The sequence below is a fragment of the Xyrauchen texanus genome, chromosome 22 (genome assembly GCF_025860055.1).
Source record: "Xyrauchen texanus isolate HMW12.3.18 chromosome 22, RBS_HiC_50CHRs, whole genome shotgun sequence".
NCBI classification, from domain to species: domain Eukaryota; kingdom Metazoa; phylum Chordata; class Actinopteri; order Cypriniformes; family Catostomidae; genus Xyrauchen; species Xyrauchen texanus.
This window is the reverse complement of record NC_068297.1, coordinates 12,959,408-12,982,214: the sequence shown is the minus strand read 5'-3', so window position 1 is coordinate 12,982,214 and position 22,807 is coordinate 12,959,408. Positions and strand designations below refer to the sequence as shown.

General features: G+C 38.1%; 2 protein-coding genes across 3 annotated transcripts in view; both read left to right on the top strand.

The window, feature by feature from the left end:
• Positions 1 to 4,514, top strand: part of LOC127662465 (V-type proton ATPase subunit B, brain isoform-like) — a 41,502-nt gene extending 36,988 nt beyond the window's left edge. Inside the window, exon 14 of the mRNA XM_052153641.1 lies at positions 3,544 to 4,514. Within this exon, the coding sequence (XP_052009601.1) occupies positions 3,544 to 3,695 (152 nt within the window). The 3' untranslated portion in view covers positions 3,696 to 4,514. The remainder of the gene's footprint in view (positions 1 to 3,543) is intronic.
• A 2,975-nt stretch (positions 4,515 to 7,489) lies between these two features.
• LOC127662083 (shootin-1-like) overlaps positions 7,490 to 22,807 on the top strand; it is a 44,915-nt gene continuing 29,597 nt past the window's right edge. The window contains exons 1-11 of one of the 2 annotated variants that reach the window (XM_052153053.1): positions 7,490 to 7,768; positions 8,861 to 8,910; positions 9,142 to 9,202; positions 13,108 to 13,202; positions 17,329 to 17,491; positions 17,840 to 17,937; positions 19,195 to 19,276; positions 19,820 to 19,914; positions 20,076 to 20,222; positions 22,169 to 22,322; positions 22,549 to 22,672. In XM_052153053.1, coding sequence (XP_052009013.1) covers positions 7,711 to 7,768; positions 8,861 to 8,910; positions 9,142 to 9,202; positions 13,108 to 13,202; positions 17,329 to 17,491; positions 17,840 to 17,937; positions 19,195 to 19,276; positions 19,820 to 19,914; positions 20,076 to 20,222; positions 22,169 to 22,322; positions 22,549 to 22,672 — 1,127 coding nt within the window. In that variant the 5' untranslated portion in view covers positions 7,490 to 7,710. The remainder of the gene's footprint in view (positions 7,769 to 8,860; positions 8,911 to 9,141; positions 9,203 to 13,107; positions 13,203 to 17,328; positions 17,492 to 17,839; positions 17,938 to 19,194; positions 19,277 to 19,819; positions 19,915 to 20,075; positions 20,223 to 22,168; positions 22,323 to 22,548; positions 22,673 to 22,807) is intronic. The other variant, XM_052153051.1, reaches the window with a different exon arrangement.

Here is a 22,807-nt window from a genome sequence, read left to right as displayed (position 1 = left end):
CGCCTTCTCAGCCTCAAGTGAGAAAGCAGTGATCTGGGTCTGATCATTCGCTACTGACCACATAATATTTATAAAACTTTGAATATTTTCACAAGAATTATGACCACAATTTTAGACTATTTAACTGGATCAGGGAAATTGGATGATAACTATACATTCATTTGGATCTTTATCTTTTTTATGAATGAGACTGATCAGGGCTTGCGCCGTGGTTTGCGGTAGTCCATCTTTCTTTAAAGACTCTGTGTAAACTTCTAGCAGTATTGGAGCCAGTTCTGTGACAAGATCTAAAAAAGTCTGTGGCAAAACCAACTGGCCCCGATGCCTTACCTGTTGGCAAGGCTTTAATTACCTCAACAAGCTCCTCCAAAGTAATATCTGAGTCAAGAATGTCTTTTTTTCCCAATTGATCAGTGGCAGATGGAATAAGTGACTTGGATATATATAAAAAAAAAAAAAATAGCGGGTTGGCGGTTTGATTCCTGGCCCACATGACTCCACATGGCGAAGTGTCCTTGGGCAAGACACTGAACCACAAGTTGCTCCCAATGGCAGGCTAGTGCCTTGCATGGCAGCTGTGCCTATGGCAGCTGTGCGCGTGTGTGTGTGTGAGTGAGTCACAGTGTAAAGTGCTTTGAAAACCACTAAGGTTAAATAGCGTTATAAATTTGAGGACCATTTACTATGATCAAGGACCAGATTCATTAAAAGATTGAAGTCTCCACCCAAAACCATATCATGAAGGATCCCAGCTGCTTGTAGCTTTCCCTTAAGATCTATAAAAAAAAAGTTCTGATCATCAGCATTGGGTGCATACATATTAGCCAAAATCAGTTTTTGCCCCTGTATTTTAGCCCAAACAATAATGATTCTTCTTAAATTATCTTTAATCTGTTTGAGACATTTAAATTGTAAATGCTTATTTATCAATGTGATGACTCCCTTGCTCTTACCTGAACCAGAACTACAAAACACATGCCCACTCCTTGCCAGGTTTTACAGCTTCCTGTGAAGAAAGGTGCTTCTCTTGAAGGAACACTATATCAAATTGTTACACTTAAGAAAAGATACAACCTTCCTCATTTTTATAGGGTGCCCCAGCCTTTCACATGGAGAGAGGCATTTTACATATATTAAAATGTGACCTATTGACATGCAAAGAAAAATTGTGTACCCAATGCTAAATTATATAGACCGCTATCCAAAATTCCAACATCTTTAATAACCCACAGAACAGAAATGCGCTTCAACCTCACATATAACAGTCTCAACTGGTGTCCATTGATCGGAAATCCGACTGTCCATGCATGCTCACGAGACTTTCCATGACACTATTGCTACCAGATTGCTCAAGTCTGGTGATTTTTACATATACTGTATATTATTAAAAAAAAATATTAACATAAACCATGTCATTAAATTGTACATTAATATGTTCAATAAAATAAGCCCCCTAAAACATCGAACCCACAACATGAGCAAATGAGCTCAACAGCAAGTTAAATGTACAATGTGTAGCCTGTATTGTTGATTTAGTGCAGGCAAAGTTACCCACTCACTCTGTCACTAATGAAAGCCATAGCTTGTCGTGGGCATGCAAAAGCCTTGCGTCCATTCTTGGTGTCAATTCTTAGCTTACCAGGATACAACAATGTGAAGCTTACCTTCTGATGGTGCAATAATTTCCTACACTCCTTGAATCTCCGTGTAAGTTCGGAAAAATCTCCGGGAAAGTCCATGATGTTGCCTTTTATACCTTGGAGCCTGTAGAACAAAGTCTCTGACAGCTGTCCACAAGAATCTTGCCAGGATAGATTTGTGTCTTTCACCTGACCCGGAAAGCTGACCGAAAACTCTGTGGCCCCACAAAATTTCAAGCTGGCAGTCCGCTGTGTCGATCAAATTCGGAATGAATCTGTCCAAAAACTTCACCATATCTTGACCTTCTTTCCCCTCTGGGATTCCAACTTAACAAACATTATTACGTCTGCTCCGATTTTCCATATCCTCTAGTTTTTGCCACACCCGTTCAACATCAGCTTTGGTTAGCCTGCAGCTCTCTTTCAGTCGACTTCAGAGACTCGACATGCTTCTCAACCATGTCCATTCTTGAGATCAAGGAGGAAAGTTTTGCCTCCATAGACGTGATCGTTCTATATATTTCTGCGAGACCCTCCATGTCGGTTGAGATTTTCATTAGTGCTGCATAAATGTTGGAGATATCCCAACCTACGTCATTAAGCTCACTGCTGTCATTATCGACTGGACTGCTGCATCTTGATCCTGCGAGACTTCCACAGTGTGACAATGTAAGTGCTTTTTAATGTCCCCACAGGCCGACGATTTCAAATTTTTCAACATCCTGCACACCCAGCACAGTTTAACAAGCAAAACTATTACCATTTTATTAATTGCTTAAAAGGATAATTGTAGCAAAGTTTTAGCAGAGCTCACCTTCAAACGATTAACCCTCGCATAGCGTCATGCCCCCTTGTTTGCTATAGTCTGAAATTGGCAAAGGATTCTAGCCCTGTTGTTTAACTTCATGACAATTCAACTGATTGAGGCTTTCTTGCTGTCTGTAGTATCTTGTCTTTTCCAGAAATTAAACCTGCAGTGAGGCAATTATTTCAAAATCTGCTTTTCCTTGAAAAAAAATAAAATAATAATTTACCAGTGTAGTGCTAGAGAATTTGTATTTAATCAAACTATGCCACCAGCCTTACCAAATTCCAGAATTAGGCTACTTACTGTGTGTGCATGTGCTATTTTGCTGTGTTCAGTTTCAGTACTCTATATTAGTACTGTATGCATATCCGCCACTTCTCTTGCTCTGCAGCAAGGCATTTCACCCCAGTGAATGTTCTTTTCAATGCTGCTGCTCTTCAATGAGGCACAAGGAGCAAGTCTCTCTGACTCCAACAAACCCTTCACTTGACTTTAAAAAAAAAAAAAAAAAAGCCACATGAACATTATTCATATTGATCGTAGCCCTATTTTGGTAAGAAATCTCTCCACTGCCTTTGTGTGCTCATACAATCACTGTCATTACCAGTTGTCTAAGTTCCACCGACACATGTTGGACTCAAAAAATCTGTTATTGCTTCGATTTACAGAGAACAAAACATGCATTCACTCAACGTTTTTTTGTGGAACAATACAATGTTTCTTTCATGTAAAGCACTTTTCAACTGTTTAAATAAAACATGAAATGATGATTTATGTTGTGTCGGGCTGTGGTTTTATGTGGTATTTCTTTACAAAATGAAGCCAAATACTTGGCTATAGAGCAGATTTGGAAGTAGTGCATTCCAGTGCATTTAGTATTTCCTGTTTATTTTTTGAACAAGTCTTTTATACCTGGATGTTTGTTCTCTATGCTTGCAAGCCTATTAGCCTAATGCATTTTGAATAAACTTTCTGAACTTTTTTTTTTTTTGTGAGGCAATGAGGTCCGTGATACGAATAGGTTTGATGTCATCAGACTGATCTAAAGGGTGTTTTGTTTCCTTTTTTTTTATTTTTGTTTTTCAATTTCTCTAGGTTCCTATGACAACAGGACTGTGTTCGAGACACTGGACATTGGTTGGCAGCTGCTCCGAATCTTCCCCAAAGAAATGCTGAAGAGAATTCCTCAGAGCACACTGGCCGAGTTCTACCCGAGAGAGTCCGCTGCCCGCCACGGCACCTCCTAAGACCTTCAGAAGGCCTTGGTCAATCATCTCAGACCCCTGTACCTTTACCACGATACATAATACAGTGATGTTTAGATTATTTGGGCATAACCCCCAGAGATTATTCCAGTGTCCCCTATTGTTGTGTTATACATGTTTGTATGTATTTCAGCATGTGGATAGGATGTGTAGATGTGATGGTTGTATATCTTACATTTGCTTTTGTTTTGGTTTACTGTTTCGTTTCCAAAGACGCAAGCTCCCTTGGTGTTAATTTCTTTTATTTATATTTATATTTATATATATATATATATATCTCACTGTCCCCAACCTAAACAGACTTTGTAAACCATTGAGCTCAAAGGAAAAAATTCAGGGCTCATTTCCACACACACATGTTCTCTTCAACTATCACTGGAACATCATGCACACACAACATAAACATGCAACGTACCATATTTTTCAAACATTCCAATGTAATAACTGAAACTAATTGCTGTACCTTAGAACAAAGTAATATTGGCCATTGGCTGAAGATACACTATGTTTTATTTTAAATGTTCAAAACAAGCTAATGAAAGCATGTACACCGAACTTGGTTTCTGGTTAGATGACAGACTGGTAATTATAGGTGTTGAATGGTCATTTAGTGTGTGGCTGTCACTGACAGTGTTATTTACCTTTAGAGGAGGATAGAGGATGTTTACCACGGCAGTGCTTTAAATATATATGTGCTGCGATACAATAATGATTAAACATCCCAACTCTTCTGTATGCATAAACGTGTGTTTTACCTGTGTTGACTGCTGTCGTGTCAGATATAATTAAATTATATTAGTATCACTGTTTGACAAACTGCTTCATTCTTCACAATATCACTGGTTTATTTCATTTGTCTACTAACAATGTCCAGCAGTGTATGCAAATGTATCACATGAGATTAGTGGCAAATTTTTTTAGTGTCCTCTGCCACCCGGATTGAGGTGAGTGACCGTGCCACCACTTCCAAAATTATGAATAAAAATAATGTAAGTCTCCTCCCAATATTATATCATGCGGGGTGCCAGCGGCTTGCCTTCAAGATCTATGAAAAATTATTTGACACTTTGACATATAAGAAAAAATATATTGTGTGTCAAAAAAAGATTATAAACACCATATTTCAACATTAGTACAACCATCAAAACCCGAACATCCCACAAAACAAACAGAAAAAAGAAAAACATGCACATTAACCCCGTGCGCGACAGTGCCAAATGACTCCAAATCCCGCCAAACTCAAACAGTCCATGCACGCCTATGAGAGTCCCTGTGACTGCCTTGTCATCGGATTGTTCAAATCCGGTGTTTCTGAACAAATTCTGTGAGACCGAATTACACAAGATAATCTCTCCAACCAATAGATGGATGTGGCAGGATGGAGGCCGGGCCGGGTCGTGATTCCACACATTCAGTCCCTAATCAGGCTAATCAAGCCTCAGAGAGGGATAAAGGCCGACTGGAAGCTGCAGTGCGACAGAGAGAGAGATTTACGGGCAGCTGTCTGACACCTGTGTGTGTTTGTCTTCTTGTTTCAGTTTTACATTAAACTATTATTTATATTGTCAAGCCGGTTTTCGCCTCCTTTCCATTAATCTTTTTACACTGGAATAAACACAAAGAACGTGTAGATATATCGATAAAACTGTCCTCAAGGTGTGACACTCTAAAAAAAGCAAACCGATTCCTCAAACAGTCAAGTGGATGTTTAGTGAGCCGGTCCACCCGGTTGCACATGAGTGCAAGCAAATGACTCACTCCAATGACTTTGCAAGAAATACTTAACAAAACAAACTCCAGCCAGTAGGCGGACTAAGCACAAAGAGTGTGTAGATTCATCCATAAAACTGTCCTGAATGTGTGTTTCTCTACAAAATAAACTCCAGCCACTAGGCGGACCCAGCACAAAACAAGCGTGCATGATTCCTCAAACAGTCAAGCGAATGTTCAGTGAGCCAGTCCACTCGACTACATTGACTTTATAAAGGACAACACTTGCTGTGGGCATGTGAATGTTTTACAGCCATCCTTAGCATCTATTCTCAATTTGGCCAGGATTATCAGTGCAAAAGCGACCTTCCGTTGATGTAAATATTTCTTGCATTCCTTGAATCTTTCACATTTCTCTCTTGTCGAGTTCGCAAAGTCTGCGAACAAGAAAATGCTGTAGTTCTTCTAAGAAAGCCTTCCTTTACTCCTCACCTCGTGTAACACAAGATCATGATCTCAGAAATGTAGCCAGAATTGATCAGGTCCCGTCTCCCTCTGCGGATTGCCAAGCAGGAACTCTGTGAGCTTCCAGCTTATGGCCTGCTATGTCGAGTAGATTCGGAAAGAGCCCATCCACGAATTTCCCCATATCCTGTCCCTCTACTCCCTCTGGGAATCCTACAATATAGAAGTTATTCCGCCGGCTATGGTTTCCCATGTCCTCCAACTTCTCCCAGACACACTCAAAATCCACCTTGGTTGCTAGCAGATTAGCAGATAAATCCCTTTCCGATGACAGGTAATCAATCTGATTCTGAACATCCTCCACTCTTGTAACCACATCAGTGAACGTCGCCTCCATGTCTGTGATCAATCGACGTATCTCAGCAAGATCCTACAAGTCAGCAACGAACTTCGTCAGCATTGATGGCATGTTCATCCCAAGCAGCATTTCACACTCCTCCCCGACCAAGTCGACTCCCAGTGGGCATCAGCTTTTAATGTCTCCAGAGCGTGAGGAATTTGAATTCTTTGACATATTGTCCTCCTAGAACATTTATGAATCTCACCGGTTTATATCATAAAAAGTATTAAAACTAGCAAAGTGCGCAGAGCTCGCCATTCACACTTCCGATACTCGAGTGGCATCCCACAGTACTTATTTAGAGAAATTTTAATCAAAACAACCTTTTGTTATTATTTCGTTTCACACAAATTATGTTGCTCCATCAGTAGGCTATTAAAAAAAATTATATTATTTTCAATCTTGATACACTTTTTGACCAGAATTGTTTTTTCTTAAAGGTATATTCCAGGTTCAATACAAGTTAAGCTCAATCGACAGCATTTGTGGCATTATGTTGATTACCACACAAATTTAATTCAACTCATCCCTCTCAAAAAAAGAAGCAAAAATCGAGGTTACAGTGAGGGTAAGGCACTTACAATGGAAGTGTATGGAGCCAATTTTTGGAGGGTTTAAAGGCAGATATGTGAAGCTTATAATTTTATAAAAGCACTTACATTAATTCTACTCTTGAAACTCATATATTCTTTGAGATGTAAAGTTGAATTTTAGGGTTTGTTGATATTACATCGTTGGCTATAACTTAACACCGAAAAGGTTAATAAGTGATTTTATCACACTAAAATAATGTTAAATGTCTTGTGAATACTTTTGAAATAGTACTTTAACGTTCAAAAATTGGCCCCCATGTACTTCCATTGTGAGTGCCTCAATGTGACCTCGATTTTTTTCTTTCTTTTTTATTAAGAAAAGGAGGTGCAAGTCAGAATGATTTTTTGTGGTAATCAACATTATGCCACAAATGCTGTCGATTGAGCTAAACTTATTTTTAACTCGAAACATTCTTTAAGGTGTGCACCGTTGTATTCTAACCTAATTTGAAAACGTATAATGCATTTAATACTTTTTATTATTTTTATTATTGGGTCTGTGACAAAGATAAAACATTAAAATATATAGGCTTACATAAAAAACATTTGAAAAGTGTGCTACCAAAAAAATTTAATAGTAGAAAGTCATGGTCAACCCGTTTCCAAGATAAAAAAAAAGTTACATTAGTTACAAAAAAAAAAATAAATCATCAACCTCTGTGACAAACAACTGCATAGTTTAAAAAACGACTAACGGACAAAATGACGCGTGTTGTGATTGAGGCTTTACCGGAGTGTTAGGGTGTGCCCACTGTCCAGGTGTCATTTCCTGTAATCGCTCGCGCTGTGGTTTACCGGAGTTTTGAATCGGTGACCACAGGAACTTTCAATGGCGTCTACAGAAGGGAAAAAAGAAGTAAAGATGGTTTCAGATATGTCCAACCAAGGTAAGTCTCTCAAATGCAAGAAGAGTGCAGGTGCGCCAAAAACAGCGTCCGTCTTTGTGTGCGTTTGGTATGCGCTGGAATCTCAGTGCCGTAGTGCATCTAGGAAATAGCTAACTACTGTAGGCTAACTGAACATACAGATAAAAAAAAAACAAAAAAAAAAAACTGAACATTCGTGTTCCAATACTCGTCTCGGTATCGATTTGGTCATGTAACATAATTTCATAAAGAAAAATCCATATTACTTCTTACAAGTGTTTGGAAAGCAAATAAACCAACCAACAAACTCTAAAGTGGAACAAAGATTATATTGTTGCTCTTTCCTTGTACTTTGATCCCTCTTGCTTGCATGCAGAGAAGAAGTCTTCATAAAGCCCTTTAGTTCTGGTTACGTTTACTTTAGGTGACTTGTGTGGACGTGCAAGATTTAGGTGAACATCCTGGTTAAAAGCTGAGCTTCTTTTGTGTTTTTTTATTCCAGCATGAAAGTGCATGAAATGCCAGTCTATCTTAACAGATACACATATTAATGTTCCTCACTGCGTTGTAATTTTAGAATCATTCTAGAATTAGGTGAGTAAACAACTCTCTTAAAGGTATCTTTAAGGCAATGTACACATTATCCCTTGTAGGAAGCACACTGCAGACCCCAATTATTATTCACATTATGTTGTATTCCGGAAGGGGCAACAAGACCAAACAAAACTTTGTTTTGTACATTTTCCTGGGTAACCCAGACTCATTGTGGTTATAACCCAGACACAGTGTGGTTAGTAAGACATGATGTCAGATCATGTCAGACCATTAGAGGTGATGTTGATTCATTCTAAAGGCTATATTTAGATTTATCACATTTATATTTAGAATGATCACATTTTTCCTCGATTTGAAATTGTATGTTATTGCACTCTTGTTAAAAATACCTTTGTGTTGATTTTCAGGGTGGAAATTAGTGTTAGATTCCATGAGCAATCCTCATGCTGGACATGAGTTGCCTCTTGTTTTCGACCTCTAAGAGGTTTTAATTTTAACTGATTGTGTAGTTCATTCTTTGGAAAGACATGTTTAACTGGCGTCCATGTGTTTCTGCAGTACTTCAATATGAGAGCCTCAAAAAAGAACACGAGAAAGTCAAAAAGGAGGTAAGAAAAGTTTTTTCTTTTGTCAATTTATTTCTTGTTCATTGTACTTCTATGTGTAGCGTTAAGGTTGGGATGTTTTTTGCTTCATAACATAACTAATGTTTTTTTTTTTTTTCACATAAAAAATGTGTTATATCAAAAGGCTACTTTGACTATACTTTGCCAGTACTCTGGCATTGTAACATTGAGCCACACTTGTTAATGTATACTAATGTATTTTTTATGTTTCAGTGTAAACAAATGCAAGAGGAAAGAGATGAGGCCTTACGGAAGCTAAAGGAATTTGAACAAGGTTGGGTTTAAAATTTGTATTTTGATTTATCTCATTAATTTCTCCGGTTTGCCTCAGCATAGGCTATGTCAGACACTGTGCATCAGTGTTGGGGAGTAGAACGTAGCAACCAAACTATTTTAACTACATTTTTCTGTAGTGTGACTGTAGTTAAAGGGATAGTTCACCCAAAATTTTGAATTCTCTAATTTTCTCACCTTCATGCCATCTGAGACGTGTATGATTTTCATTCTTCTGCTGAACACAAACAAAGATTTTTAGTATCAGCTCTGTAGTTCCATACAATGCAAGTTATGGATACCAATATTTTGAAGATCCAAAATGCACCTACACTGACGGCCAAATATTTGGAAAAATTTACAGATTTTGATCTTATGGAAGAAATTGGAACTGTAATTCACCAAAGTGGCATTCGACTGATCACAATGTATAGTCAGGACATTAATAACGTGAAAAATTACTATTACAATTTGAACAGAAATTTTCATAACTTCTTAAACTATTTTAAAGAGCTCTCATCAAAAAAAATCGTCCATGTGCAGTAATGACAGCTTTGCAGATCCATTCTTTGCAGGCATTCTAGCTGTCAGTTTGTCCTGATACTCAGGTGACATTTCACCCCACGCTTCCTGTAGCACTTACCATAAATGTGGCTGTCTTGTCGGGCACTTCTCACAAACCTTAAAGTCATGCTGATCCCACAAAAGCTCAATGAGTTAAAGATTCATAACACTCAAATATCTGTTGTCCAATGTCTGTGTTTCTTTGCCCACTCTAATGTTTTCTTTTTGTTTTTCTGTTTCAAAAGTGGCTTTTACTTTGCAATTCTTCCCATAAGATCTGCACCCCTGAGTCTTCTCTTTACTGTTGTACACAAAACTGGTGTTGAGCAGGTAGAATTCCATGATGCTGTCTGCTTCTGTCAGAAACCAAATAAATACAGCTTTCATTTCTCTTGGATATACTAGCAGTGAGTTCTGTTGTTTTGGACTTTGTAACCCAGAAACTTGTGAGCATTGTTAAGACATGTGATGCAATTGCATACTGTATAGACACACACTTACTCTTCCTTAAGTATTCTTTTCCTTGTTTTCAAATAAGACCTCTGAGACATTAATGATCAAAATAATTCTGTATCACATTTTCTTTCTTTAAACAAAGCTTTGTTTTTTCGCATGGTATGTGATGTTGGCAGTCTATGAATGCAGTAGATATTTTAGCTATCTCTTAATGCTAATGCAGACATGGTGGAGCTCTCAACATGTTTGGCTGTTAGGAAGTAAAGTTTGGGTTTATATGAATCACACGCACACACGAGAGAGGGGGAGAGAGAAGGGAGGCGACATGTTTCGATCTCAGAGATTTTTATGCGGTCCCTCCTGAATGGGCACGACCCATCAAATCACTGCACTTCACCTCTCTGACACATCTATACAAATGTCACTATTTTTCTTCTGGCAAAACATGGAATTCAAATACATGAATTAAATTGCAGAAATTTTAAAAAGCACATAAAATATCTGCCAGTGTTGCAGGGAAAAAAATCCATTACATTCTCATTTTAATGCATGAAATAAGTAATTATTTGATAGAGAAGAGCGTGCGTTTTTGTGAAAAATCTTGGCCTTTGCTCATGTTTCCTCTGCCATAAACACATATTGTGTATGACTTCCACTTAAATAGTGGCTGCAGCTTCTAGCAGAGCAGCTGCATATTAGGAGCTATTACGTGATTTCATAGCTCTCTGAAAATTGCTTCTATTCAGTGCAAAGCGACTGAGGGGGAGTGTTGGGTAGAGAGAGAGAGAGAGAAGCCCCCAACACACAATCATGTCTTTTCAATTGGAGATGGCAAGGTTAATGACAACATGACCATTGTGTTCTATGGTTAAGACCACAAAGGCATCTGCCCCCTCATCAAGCTCCACGCTGTAGAAACAGCATTGGAGGCTCTAATTCACTTCTCCATCACGCAGCCCTGATAGCATTATACTCCACGTCTTTGCACGCGTAATCACTGTCTGTCTCTAAGAGGACACACAAGGAGCCGAGAAAAATAGGAGGAACTGTGGAAGAAGAAAGAGCTTTGAAGATGGAACGTTGATGGGGAGGCCAAAACTTACAATTAAAGCTGCCAACCCTGACGTGTGAACCACCACCCCCCGCTCCACAACCAACTCACACTTAGCCCAGTTTATGTGTAGCAGCTATTACAATTAACCTGTCACTTAGTGCTAGTACTACCAGTGAGAGAGAGAGAGACAAAAAAGATGGGGTAGAGGGGGAACAACTGGTAGCTAAATACTGTTTAATGAGTGACAGGGAAAGGCTTACAGCAGAGACTTGGATATCACAGACATAGGCGTTCATCAAGTTTTAATTAGATGTCATTGGGAGGCAGCCGCTGGCCGTGATGGCGGTAATTCCTGTTTTTGCCTCTCAACCACAATATGTAATTAGTTAAGAGGCTGTGAGCTGGTCTGCGGCCAGTCTCTGGTGATTACGGACACAAATAAGGCAAGAGCTCCAGGCATTAAGAGCGTCTGTCAGAGTTGTATCTGCCTACATCTCCTTTTGCTGCTTTTAAACTTGATAGATTGCATCTCCTCATCCGACTGACTGCATTGAGAATGCTAGAAGAAGCTTATGCACATTTTTCAGATAACAAACAAAGTTTTGCCTCTGTGATTTGGTGACAGTTAAAAAAATGACAAAAAAAATGACAAAAGGAGGAAAAACTTTAGCGAGACGGAAACGGTGTACCTTTTAAAGGTTTTTGCATTCGTCAGTGAAAGCAAAGAGAAAGATATTCGATTAACCCAAACAATGGGCTCACCTAGACAGGCCTGCCTCCTACAGTCCTAATCTCACTCGCACATCCCTATCGGATCAGTAGGAGGGGCAGCACTGATTGAACAGACCTATACAATAGGCAACACTGCCTCTAGCAGAATGAAGGTTAAGTTAGTGAGGTCATCTACCAGGAGGGAGCCAGAGAGAAGCAAGCAAGTTGACAAATACATTGATATGGACTTTTTTTTTCAACCTCAAGATTTTCAGTTTAAAATGCATTTACTGTATACAGTAGGTATTAAAAGTCCATCTGGGATTGCAACTAACCTTTTTTTATTATTATTATAAAACTTTTGAAACGTTTTGAAACAAAGAAAAGTTATCAAATTTTAATGATGCTGCATTATTTCAAGGTCACTAATCAAATGTAAACATATTTGTGATTGAAGCACACAAAATGCTCTTTGGAATGTTCTTCAGTCATGCTGTGAAAAAATGGATCATCAGGTTTTACACAAACTTATGTAGTTCATGCCAGCTGTAATAAGCCAAAAAGCCAAATACAAATATCAATGTACATTTTTATATTTAACTATTCACTCAAATTGCTATGCTGGTGATAACATTTTTAGTGGAGAAATGTATTTGATTAGAAATATGCAAAGTAACAGCACTTCACTTTTCACTTCAGTATGTATAAGAGAATGTGTACATTGCTGTTTCCATCAGTCTCTTAATATTAGTTCATAATCATTAGTTCATCTATAATTTTAATAAAGAATTAGAAATATGTCAAGCACAATACAAATACTTGCTAACCTTGTGTTGGCAAATGTTTTGTCCACTACAAACAGTTACAACAGTTTTAAACACTAAATATTTCCATTAATTCTGTTTAAAAGTGCCCGGAGCATGAACGCTAATAAAGAGCCATCCAAAGGTTCATGGTCAGAGAAATTGTATGATGATGTGACCTTGTCTGTGACCTGAATGATGTTTTATTGCACTGACTGCAGAATTTGATATGTGTGTGTGGGAGAATCTGTGTTTGTTGTGTGGTTTTCTATGTTTTGCATTGCGGAAAACATGTTTTGATGTGGTGTTTGTCCTTAGTGTCTCACAGGGTAATCGAGGAGGTGAACAACATTCAGGAGAATCTAGATATTGAAAAGACATGTAGACAGAGTGTAGAGGCTTTGGCCTCCAAGGTGAGTGTCTACAATACGATTGTTTGTTCATTTGAATTCTGTTCCTGTCAGATCCATTCTGTTTTGATTTTGTTCTATTCTATTCCGTTCAGTTTTATTCTATTCTGTTCCTATCTGATCCATTTGATTTAGTTTTATTGTGCTTTATTTGATTGTCTATTTTCATTTGATTCTATTCTGCTCCTATCAGATCCCTTCTGTTCTGTAGCATTTTGTTCTTTTGTTTTCTGTTCTATAGCATTTGGTTGTGTTCCCATCAGGTTTATTCTATTCTACTTTATTTAATTGTGTTCTGTAATATTCCATTCAGTTCCCTTCTATTCTGTTCTGCTGAATTTCGTATCGTTCTTTTTAATTTTATTCTTTACATGTCAAATCTATTCTACTTAATTTAATTGTGTTCTATTCTATCGTGATACGTTTCATTTGGTTGTGTTCTGTTCCTATAATTTCCATTCTTTTCTGTTCTAATCAGATCATTCTGTGCCATTTTGTTCAGATCTATTTTATTCAATTATTTTGGATTCTGTTCTCTTCTCCATCATATCTGTTCTGTTCTAATTTCCTCTGTTTTGTTCTGTTTCCTTTAGTTGTGCTCTACTATTTATAAAAACTATTCCTTCAGAATCATTCTTGTATTTACTCTAATGCTTTCATGGTAAATGGGTTGAGATCCATTATATATCCAGTTATTTCTGCCTCCATCCTGAGCAAAGTACACACAATTGTACTTCACATGGACAATCACTCCATTAGATTCATGCAGGAGTCAATTTTAAATCTCCCTGCTGTTTACCTGCATCTTCATGTTTACTGCTTGTCCACCTCACTAGAACCATTCATTACAGAAGTATTCAATTTGCTATCAGTCCCAGCTCAGCGCATTTATTTGGGTTTTGGTTCCAGCGTTCAAGCTCGGTCAGCTCTGGAAAGTAAAATGGCATCTACGCTGAAAGCTCAGCAGGTAAATGGATCTCTAAAAGCCCAGGTGTGAGGCAGATTAGCTTGGACATTTACCGGCTCATTGCCGTCTCTCTAATGGATGAATCAACTTTCTTCTGCTGTCTGTTGGTGATGAGTGCTGATCACCACATACAGAGAGAGAAATGAGAGAACAGTAGCTGTGAAGAAAATAAAGACTCGGATAAAAGAGTTAAAGATGGGGAGAAAATAGTCTTTAGATTGAAACAGGACACAGTTCTGCTGTATTATGTGATGTCTTTCTATAGCCTATCTGTGCAAGAAAGACATTTTCTATGCAAATACAACGTATTTTACATTGACATTCACTTCTATATTCATCTGAATGCACTGAGGTGTCAAAACCCTGTGGACTTTTGGTTATTTAACCTGACTATTCAGACAGGATTTTTACAAAAAATTTTTCTCCCATTCAGGAAAGCGTAATTTCTTGAAAATTGTTTGCGAGATTTCTAGTGTAATCTTTTGAGAAATGTATTTTTTTGCCTTCGAGCATACATGTGAAGCCACCACAGATGTTTCTGAAAGCTACAGTTGAGGAAGACTGCAGAGTATTTCATTTGTACAGAGGAAATGGACCTGCAGCTGGGCCGTTTTGTGCCTCAGTATTATCTGTTGGATAAAAGCGTGATTTAACCAATCAATGGTTTCCTGACATTCTTAAATGCACAGCCCAGCTTGTTTTGTGTTTGCTGGTGTTCTCTGTGCATGAAAACTGGTGCAGATGCCCTTTGTCCCGGTTGCTCCATGAAAATTCATTTCAACACGTCCCTTAAAAAAAGAAATGGCAGAAATGAAGGTAACAATAAGGAACTTGGAATGTAAGCGAAGGGGGCCAATTTTTGGAGGGTTTAAAGCCAGACATGTGAAGCTTTATAATTTTATAAAAACACTCCCTTTTTAAACTTATTTGAGCTTTAAGTTGTTTAAATCATTGGTTTTGCAGGATTGCAGGGTTTATGTCATCATTCAGTGATTGACAAGAATCAGAATTAAGTATTGTAGAGAGCCATGATATAATTAGTACTGTGCTATCTTCTCATTGTGTAAGACAGATGTTCAGATTGTCTGTTCCCTTCATCCTGATACAGGCTATCCCTGAAGGCTTCCTGTGCTTCTTGTCATAACAATGCACTTATTTTAATTTGGACATTTTGCCTTTTATTTATACAAACTAAACTTGTGAATGTTGTATATTTGTTAAAAAAAGTATGATAAAGCGTTCGATGAAATGCATTGAAATCAAATCTTCTATGTGTTTGCCACACTGCATGACTTTTACTTGTTTTTGATTTGCATTGCAGCCCACAGGTTGGGTAAAAAAAAATAACATCTCAACTCTTTTTGAAAAAGTGAAAGATACATTGTGAAAATTACAGTATTGACTCATCCCAAATTTACATTTAAATTAGTCACAAAATTTGGGTAGGTGTGTTTGGAGGATGGGGAATGGAATTGTCTCTATATTTCAGCTGTTTGATTTATTGTCTATGATGGCTGTAATTTTGTCTGCCAAGAGACCCAAAAGCTGGCAGTCCTGGAAAAAAAAAAAAGAAAGGAAAAATAAGCGAAAATCATAATCAATTTCTTAAACTCTGGAACATTTTGAATTAAAAAGCAGTAATGGATGAGGGTTTGCGGGTGGTGGCAGTCAAATCAAAGTGCAATCCAAACATATGACATTTTGTTTTGATGTGTGATCAGAGGAGATGAGGGGCATGGCCACCTCGGGATGCATGTCTGATTTCTGCCGCTGTGTAATTTTGCCGCTGCACTCTCATCAATGCTGGATGATTATCATAAATCGAGTGTGTATGTATGTGTGTCTGTGTGTTTATCCCTTTATTATATGTTGTTAATTGCATTTTTAAAAGATGAATTCAGCAGGAAGGACGCCATCAGGAAATTGATTCACGTGCTGTGTGTCCTCACTTGGATGTCATTAATAAAGGCTTGTTAAAGAGGGGGCATTTTATTCCTGCCTCGCTCTTTTTCTTTCTCTGACCGGAATGTCATCCGGGGCTAATTTACATACCATCCCCCATTGGCTCTTAAATTTTCCATTAAGTGGCATCCCTAATTGAGGTGTGAGTGACCAATCTTAAATTACTTTAATTGGATGTTCCAAAAGGGAACATTTCTGAGATGCAGATATGTATGTGGCCATCCCTGATAGAATGCTGTAATTATTTATGATAACAGGAGTGTTTTTGCCCTTGTCTATTATTTTGCCGTTGATTATTGCTCTTTTTGAGAGCAGTCGTGCTGTGTGTTTTCAGTGTGTGATTGAGGGGAATTGCATGGGTGCCTGCAGGGGTTCCAGGGGGCAGGTCTGTCTACATGCTGCTGATTTGATTTCTCATATCTTTTTTCTCTGTGGCAAACACAGAAAATTGCCGGCTTGGCTTTTATATCATATGAGGTGTTACAGGTGTCATGTTTTATGGCGGATTATTTCTATAAATAGGACGACATTGCCCTTTGTAGATTAACATATGCTGGTTGTGTACACATTTATTGCACTGTCCAAGCAATGGGGAAAATGGTCACACTAGTGTCAGAACAGGGTGAGCATACAGTTGCAAGGAAAACATGGGAACCCTTGGATTTACCTGGTTTTCTCAATTAGTTGGTCATAAAAATGTGATCTAATCTTCAACTAAGTCTCAAAATTAGACAAACATGGTTTGCTTAAAGGGATAGTTCACCCCAAATAAAATTCTGTCATTTAATGTCTCATGTTGTTCTAAACCTCTATAACTGTATTTTGTGGAAAACAGCAGATAATGTTAGGCAAGATGTTCACTTCAGTCAGCATATACTTTCATTGCATATTTATATAAAATGAAAGTGAAGGGTTAACATTTTGCCTAAAATCTCCTTTTGTGTTCCACGAATTGGGAAAAACCCTCAGAGGTTAGAACAACATGAGGGTGAGTAAATAATGACACATTTTAAGTGAACTACGCATTTAAATAAATAACACGCAAATGGCTATATGTTTTAATGTCTTCATTAAGCACACATTATTGGAAAAAGTGTGTAAATTGCTCTCTTGAGGTCAAGCCAAAACTCTGCAAATCAACGTTTCAGTAATTCTTCAGTGTATTACAATATTATCTCTTTCTCTCATGCGTTCTCTCAGTTAAACAGACAGAACCGCTCTCTGAAGAGGAAGAGTATGCTCTATATATCTCGTCTTAACGCCAACGTCGTTGCTGAGATCAACCTTGGCGACGAAGTAGATGAGGATCCACAGGAGGAGTTAGGTGTCTGTAGCTCCTCCAACTGTCAGCTCATCATCTCAGGTGTGTCCCCTCATATTTTCTAGTGCATAAATTCTGTGCCACCAGTGGCACCAAATGGAATTGCAATCTTTGGGACAAATTAAACAACATTGGCTCAATCAATGGTGTAAATTGATGGCAGGACTACTTGGTTGTCTGAACAAAGGAAAACAAATGAAATGATTTGAAACTTGTTTAAGAATGTTGCAATACTGTTTGGTGTCCTTAGTGGTACATAAATTAGGCACTTCACTTTTATGTTAATCTTGATTGATTTAATGTGAAGGAATTTGAATTGTATTTTCTTTTTCAATGTATACTAGGTTTAATTTGGAGGCAAATTAATAGTTGTTTATTTGATTGTTATAGAGCTGAGGGATAAACTAGAAGTGAACCTGGCAGAAAAGAAGCAGATTGCAACTGATCTGGAGATGACAAGAGAGCAGCTCTGCCAGATTAGACAGGAAGTATGTGAGAAAGGCACTTAATCTTGGATTTTACTACACTGACTCACACAGTCCAATAGTCTCGTGACAACTCATAATAATTTATTGGAGATGGTGAAATCTTAAGATATCTTACTACTTTGTTTGTGCAAAAAATTACAGCTTTTATTTCCATAGAGGCCAACCAATAAACAAACTGAAGTTCAAATCGATTTTCTAATTGATCTAATTCTGGCATCAAAAAAACATTTCTCATTCTATTTTCAATTATGTAATGCATATGACTGATGTGGAAAACAAAAATAGTTTTTTATTTTATATAGAAAAGGAATTGGTCAACAGGAAATGAATTTGTATCTGCATATTTTATTTATCAATATTAAACCCAATATAGGAAAAAAAAGAAAACAATTTTAACATTTAATTTTTGAGTTAAAAAATAAAAAATAAATGGACGCAAAAGTACACGGACCCTGATGTCAATAACCTGGAACGGACTTCCCTTTTCTCATTCCAAATCAAAAGTTATTTTCCTATTCATATCATGGTTCAGTTTGGGGTTTAGGTTAAACTTAAGAAAATTCATACTTCATAATAACATTGTTGTTTCATATATTTTTCTCTATGACAGTAAAAGTTGTTTTTTGATGGAGTGGTGGTGTAGTGTGTTAAAGCACATAACTGTTAATCAGAAGGTCGCTGGTTCGATCCCCACAGCCTCCACCATTGTGTCCTTGAGCAAGGCACTTAACTCCAGGGGGATTGTCCCTGTAATAATTGCACTGTAAGTCGCTTTGGATAAAAGCGTCTGCCAAATGCATAAATGTTAATGTAATATAAATGTTTTTGGACGAGCCAACTTGTACTATTATGACTTTCACTTTTACAAGAGGCATTTATTACCCCTACTCGACTTGTTTTTGGTCTGATTTCTGCACTATTGTTAGAGGTAATATTCCCAGCTTTCAACTTTGTTTTGAAAATGTTTTATTCCTTTTATTTAGCTATATGTCTCTTCATAGGGAATATTATTTGATTAATTTGCAGCTTTTGTGGCAAAGTTTAGTATTCATAAATGTAAGTATGGTGGTTATAAACCATTAGTTTTCATTTTTAATTCAGAAGGTCAGCAATACCTAAGAACAATTTTCAATTTGAGAAGTGTATTGAAACAATGTTTTATCATGCCATGAGCTGTTCTTCAGTGTTTCAAATTAACCATTTTATTAGCCAAATAAATGAAGGCTCTCTCACTCAGCTTCTCTTACTCTTCCCCAGCTCCTGAAAGAGAAACATGATAATACTGTTTTGATAGCTGAAACGTTCCAACAAAAGAAGCTCTTGGGAAAATACAAGAGAGGTCAGTTGTGCTCCTGTTCTTTACTATATTCCCTTACATCATTCGATCCATTTCTCTCTCTCTCTCTCTTACTTATCACTGCTTTCCCATTCATTAACACATATTGATCCTATACTCTGTGCTCTTGAGACTACACACACACTGGTGCTTTTTCATTGTAATAATGACACCAGCAACTTGTGTGGGCTTTTCCACACAATGAACGAAAGTAATGCGTGCGTGCGTGTGTGTGTGTAGGCGGGTGGGCGAGTTTCAGTGGTTTACGACAAAAACATTTTTAGGTTGCAAACTGGTAATTACAAGGGTGTTATGCTATAAATGTTGTTTATGAGGACATTTCTAGTGCCCCATCATTCAAATTGCTTAAACATTCTAAACTATAAGGTTTTTTGAAAATGTAAAAATGCAGAACGTTTTTTGTTATGGTTGGGGGGTAGAATCTATAGTCCATACAGTATATAAATAATTATGTCTATGGAGAGTCCTTATATGGATAGCCACACCAACGTGTGTGTGTGTGTGTGTGTGTGTGTGTGTGTGTAGTGTCACAGTATGCTCTGGAGGAGTTTGAGTCCTTGCAGGAGGATCTAAAGCTTGAAAGGGAACTGCGTTCTGAAGCAGAGAAGTTTGCACGTGAGGTGAAAGCACGGTTTGGCTTGATTTATTTATTAAGGATTTCATCTAAATGTATCAGACATTCTAGGAAATGTAAATATTTATGGATTTCTGGAATGTGTGAAATAAGTGGAATTTGTGTTTTATGCATGCTTTCACTATCTCCTTGTGTGGGTGTGTGAAGATGCTTGTAGAACAGAAGAAGCTGAAAAGACAGAGCCAGATGTTGGTCCAGAGTGTGTGTCCAGCCGAAGCTCTGCAGAAAGCTCTAGCAGAGATCAACACACTGACACACACTCTAGAGGCCCAGAGACTTGAGCATCAACAGCAGGTGAAACACACACAAACAGATTTTTTAAAAACTATGGTACATGTACCACAAATGACAAAAGAATAATGATTTTACTTAACCAAAACAAATAATTTTTATTTTTATTTTTTTTTAAAGATTTTGATTTCAATATACAGTTTTGGTTTTCCCACATTAGTACATTGTATGGTTATGGTTTTATGATGCCATAGTAACTTACTACAGTATGGTTTACTACAAATACCATAGAAAGTATCTTTGGAACAGGCTTTGCATCTGAAGCGCACCTATGATGCCTTTTATATGATGCAAAGGGAGGCAACTCATTAGGTTTTTATACTTAGTGATTAATCCCATTCATGTCCCTTAGGTCACAGTGTCCTGGGAAAGGATAGACTGTCATTAAAATAATAACAGCATAAAAACCAACAAACCAATTAAATCAAGCCTTAAGGGGCTTTTCCACTGCACGGTACAACTCTACACTGCTCGCTTTTGGGGGGTTTTCCAATGTGGATTGTACCTGGTACTTTTTAATTTTTTTTTAAGTTCGAGGTTCCAAACATGGTGCAGACGTTCCTCTCATTAGCGATAAACGAAAAAGCCTTTCAGGAAGTGTCTCAGCTGTTGGCCACACATGGCTACCACCGGTCCTACCAACAGTGTAGGGAAAAGTAAAAAAAAAAACAACTTAAAATTGACTACAGAACCATCAAGAAAAAGTGGAAGTGGTTCGACCAAATGGACGCTATCTAGACCGGCGAGCATTGGGAGGGAGAGTGCCCTGGACTCGGACACGGCTGGAGTCCACGATGGAGGATGGTACGTTAACTCTATACTCCGCTTGAAAGCTTCACTTTATTTAGTTGACCAGCTACTGGAATGATAGCTTCTAAAACAACCAGGCCAATTTAACTGTTACACTTGTGTAAAATCACCATGCAACAACTGCTTTATGCAGCAGAATGAGATAGTAGCTAGTGGTCGTTTTATTGTTTTGTGTCGCATTTAAGATGATATCATGGCATTAGAGGCGGTGCAACTATGACGATCAGCCTATAATACCACCTACGTTGAGGCGACACTAAACAGCAGTGGAAAAGCAAGCTAACGTGCAGTGGAAAAGTGCTATTACAGTGCCTGACCACATCGACTCCTTCCAGTGTCACACACAAGCTGTTTCGAACACACACACACACACACAGGTCTTTGCTTTTGTGTAAAAGAGGAAAAGGTGTCCGTAATCTGTATTTAAACAATCATTAACATATCATTAAAGGATCGAGGAAAAGGACTGGCGCCAGTCCACACTTACTTATCACCAATTACTCATGCTCTCTCACGCTCCGTTTAGACCCACTTATAAGCAATTGCACAACATACACACACGCACAGTCCAGAGTTACTCATCAACAATCACACACATCACATCCATACATTCAGAAAGAGTCCAGACCTACTTGGACAAATACCCACAAAGTGGGTCAAGTTGATGTCACCACTATAGACTATCTTGTGAAAATTAGGCTGTGAGGTATTGAATAGTCAGTTTAATGTGGGACCGTTCACACAGGACGTGTTCTTGTATTTTGCCTGTGCTATTTTTTCATTGTTAAGTGCCTATGAAAACATACACTAGAAAAACGCTTTTGGTTGGTATGGCATATCCAGCTGTTCCATGAGCGCCAAATTTTTAAGACAATGTGTCAAGTTAAAAATAGTTACATTTATGACTCACGGTGGATGTCAATGTATGTTTAAAACAATGGTGAATATGGGGTGGGTTAAGCAGTATTTATATCAACAATAGTGTATGGAATTAATAGATCTACACATCTTGCGATTTTTGACGCAAGAGAATATCTTGATGAACATTGTGCTGTTGTAAGGTCCTAGGTCACGTCTACTTTGTGTATTTCTGTTGTTTACTTAGATGGTTTTTATTTATTGTGTGTTCTGTGCACCAGGTGAAGGCTCTGGAAGAGCAGATAAATGCCAGTGAATTAAAGAAGCAGCTGATAACATTACATAAACAAACCGAACTGCTAGAGGAGGAGAGAAAAGAGTGGCAGCACAAATACACTAAAGCTGAAACTGAGGCCAAAGACCTCCGATTTACAGGTACATGCACATCCACAAGTACACAACCACACAGTTCATTTCATTGTGTTTCATGGCAGTGAGTGGCCTTGTCAGATGTGTTGCAAGTCAGATGCCTGGATCACACCACTTCTGATCTAAAACTCTGGCAGATGTGCTACACCTGTTCATCTGTAACAGAAGTCAAATCCATCCAGGTGTTTGTAGCACTGAGGACTCTTTGTGTGTTGGTGTGTGTGTTTTACAGTGGAGGAACTTAAGAAGAAGCACCAACAGGCCTCAAACCCACCACCTGCTGCCCCAGCGCCCCCTCCTCCGCCTCCCCCACCCCCCCCTCCTCCAGCCCCTGCTTTCTCAAGCAACCCACTCAGGTGAATATCTGTTTGTGTATTTCAAGTGTTTGAATTGCAGTAATGATTGTACAGAAACCTCTGTCTTTAAGCCAATCAGCAACCTCCGCTTCAGTGTCCAGAAAAAACATAATGAAGTATGATTTTCACCATGTT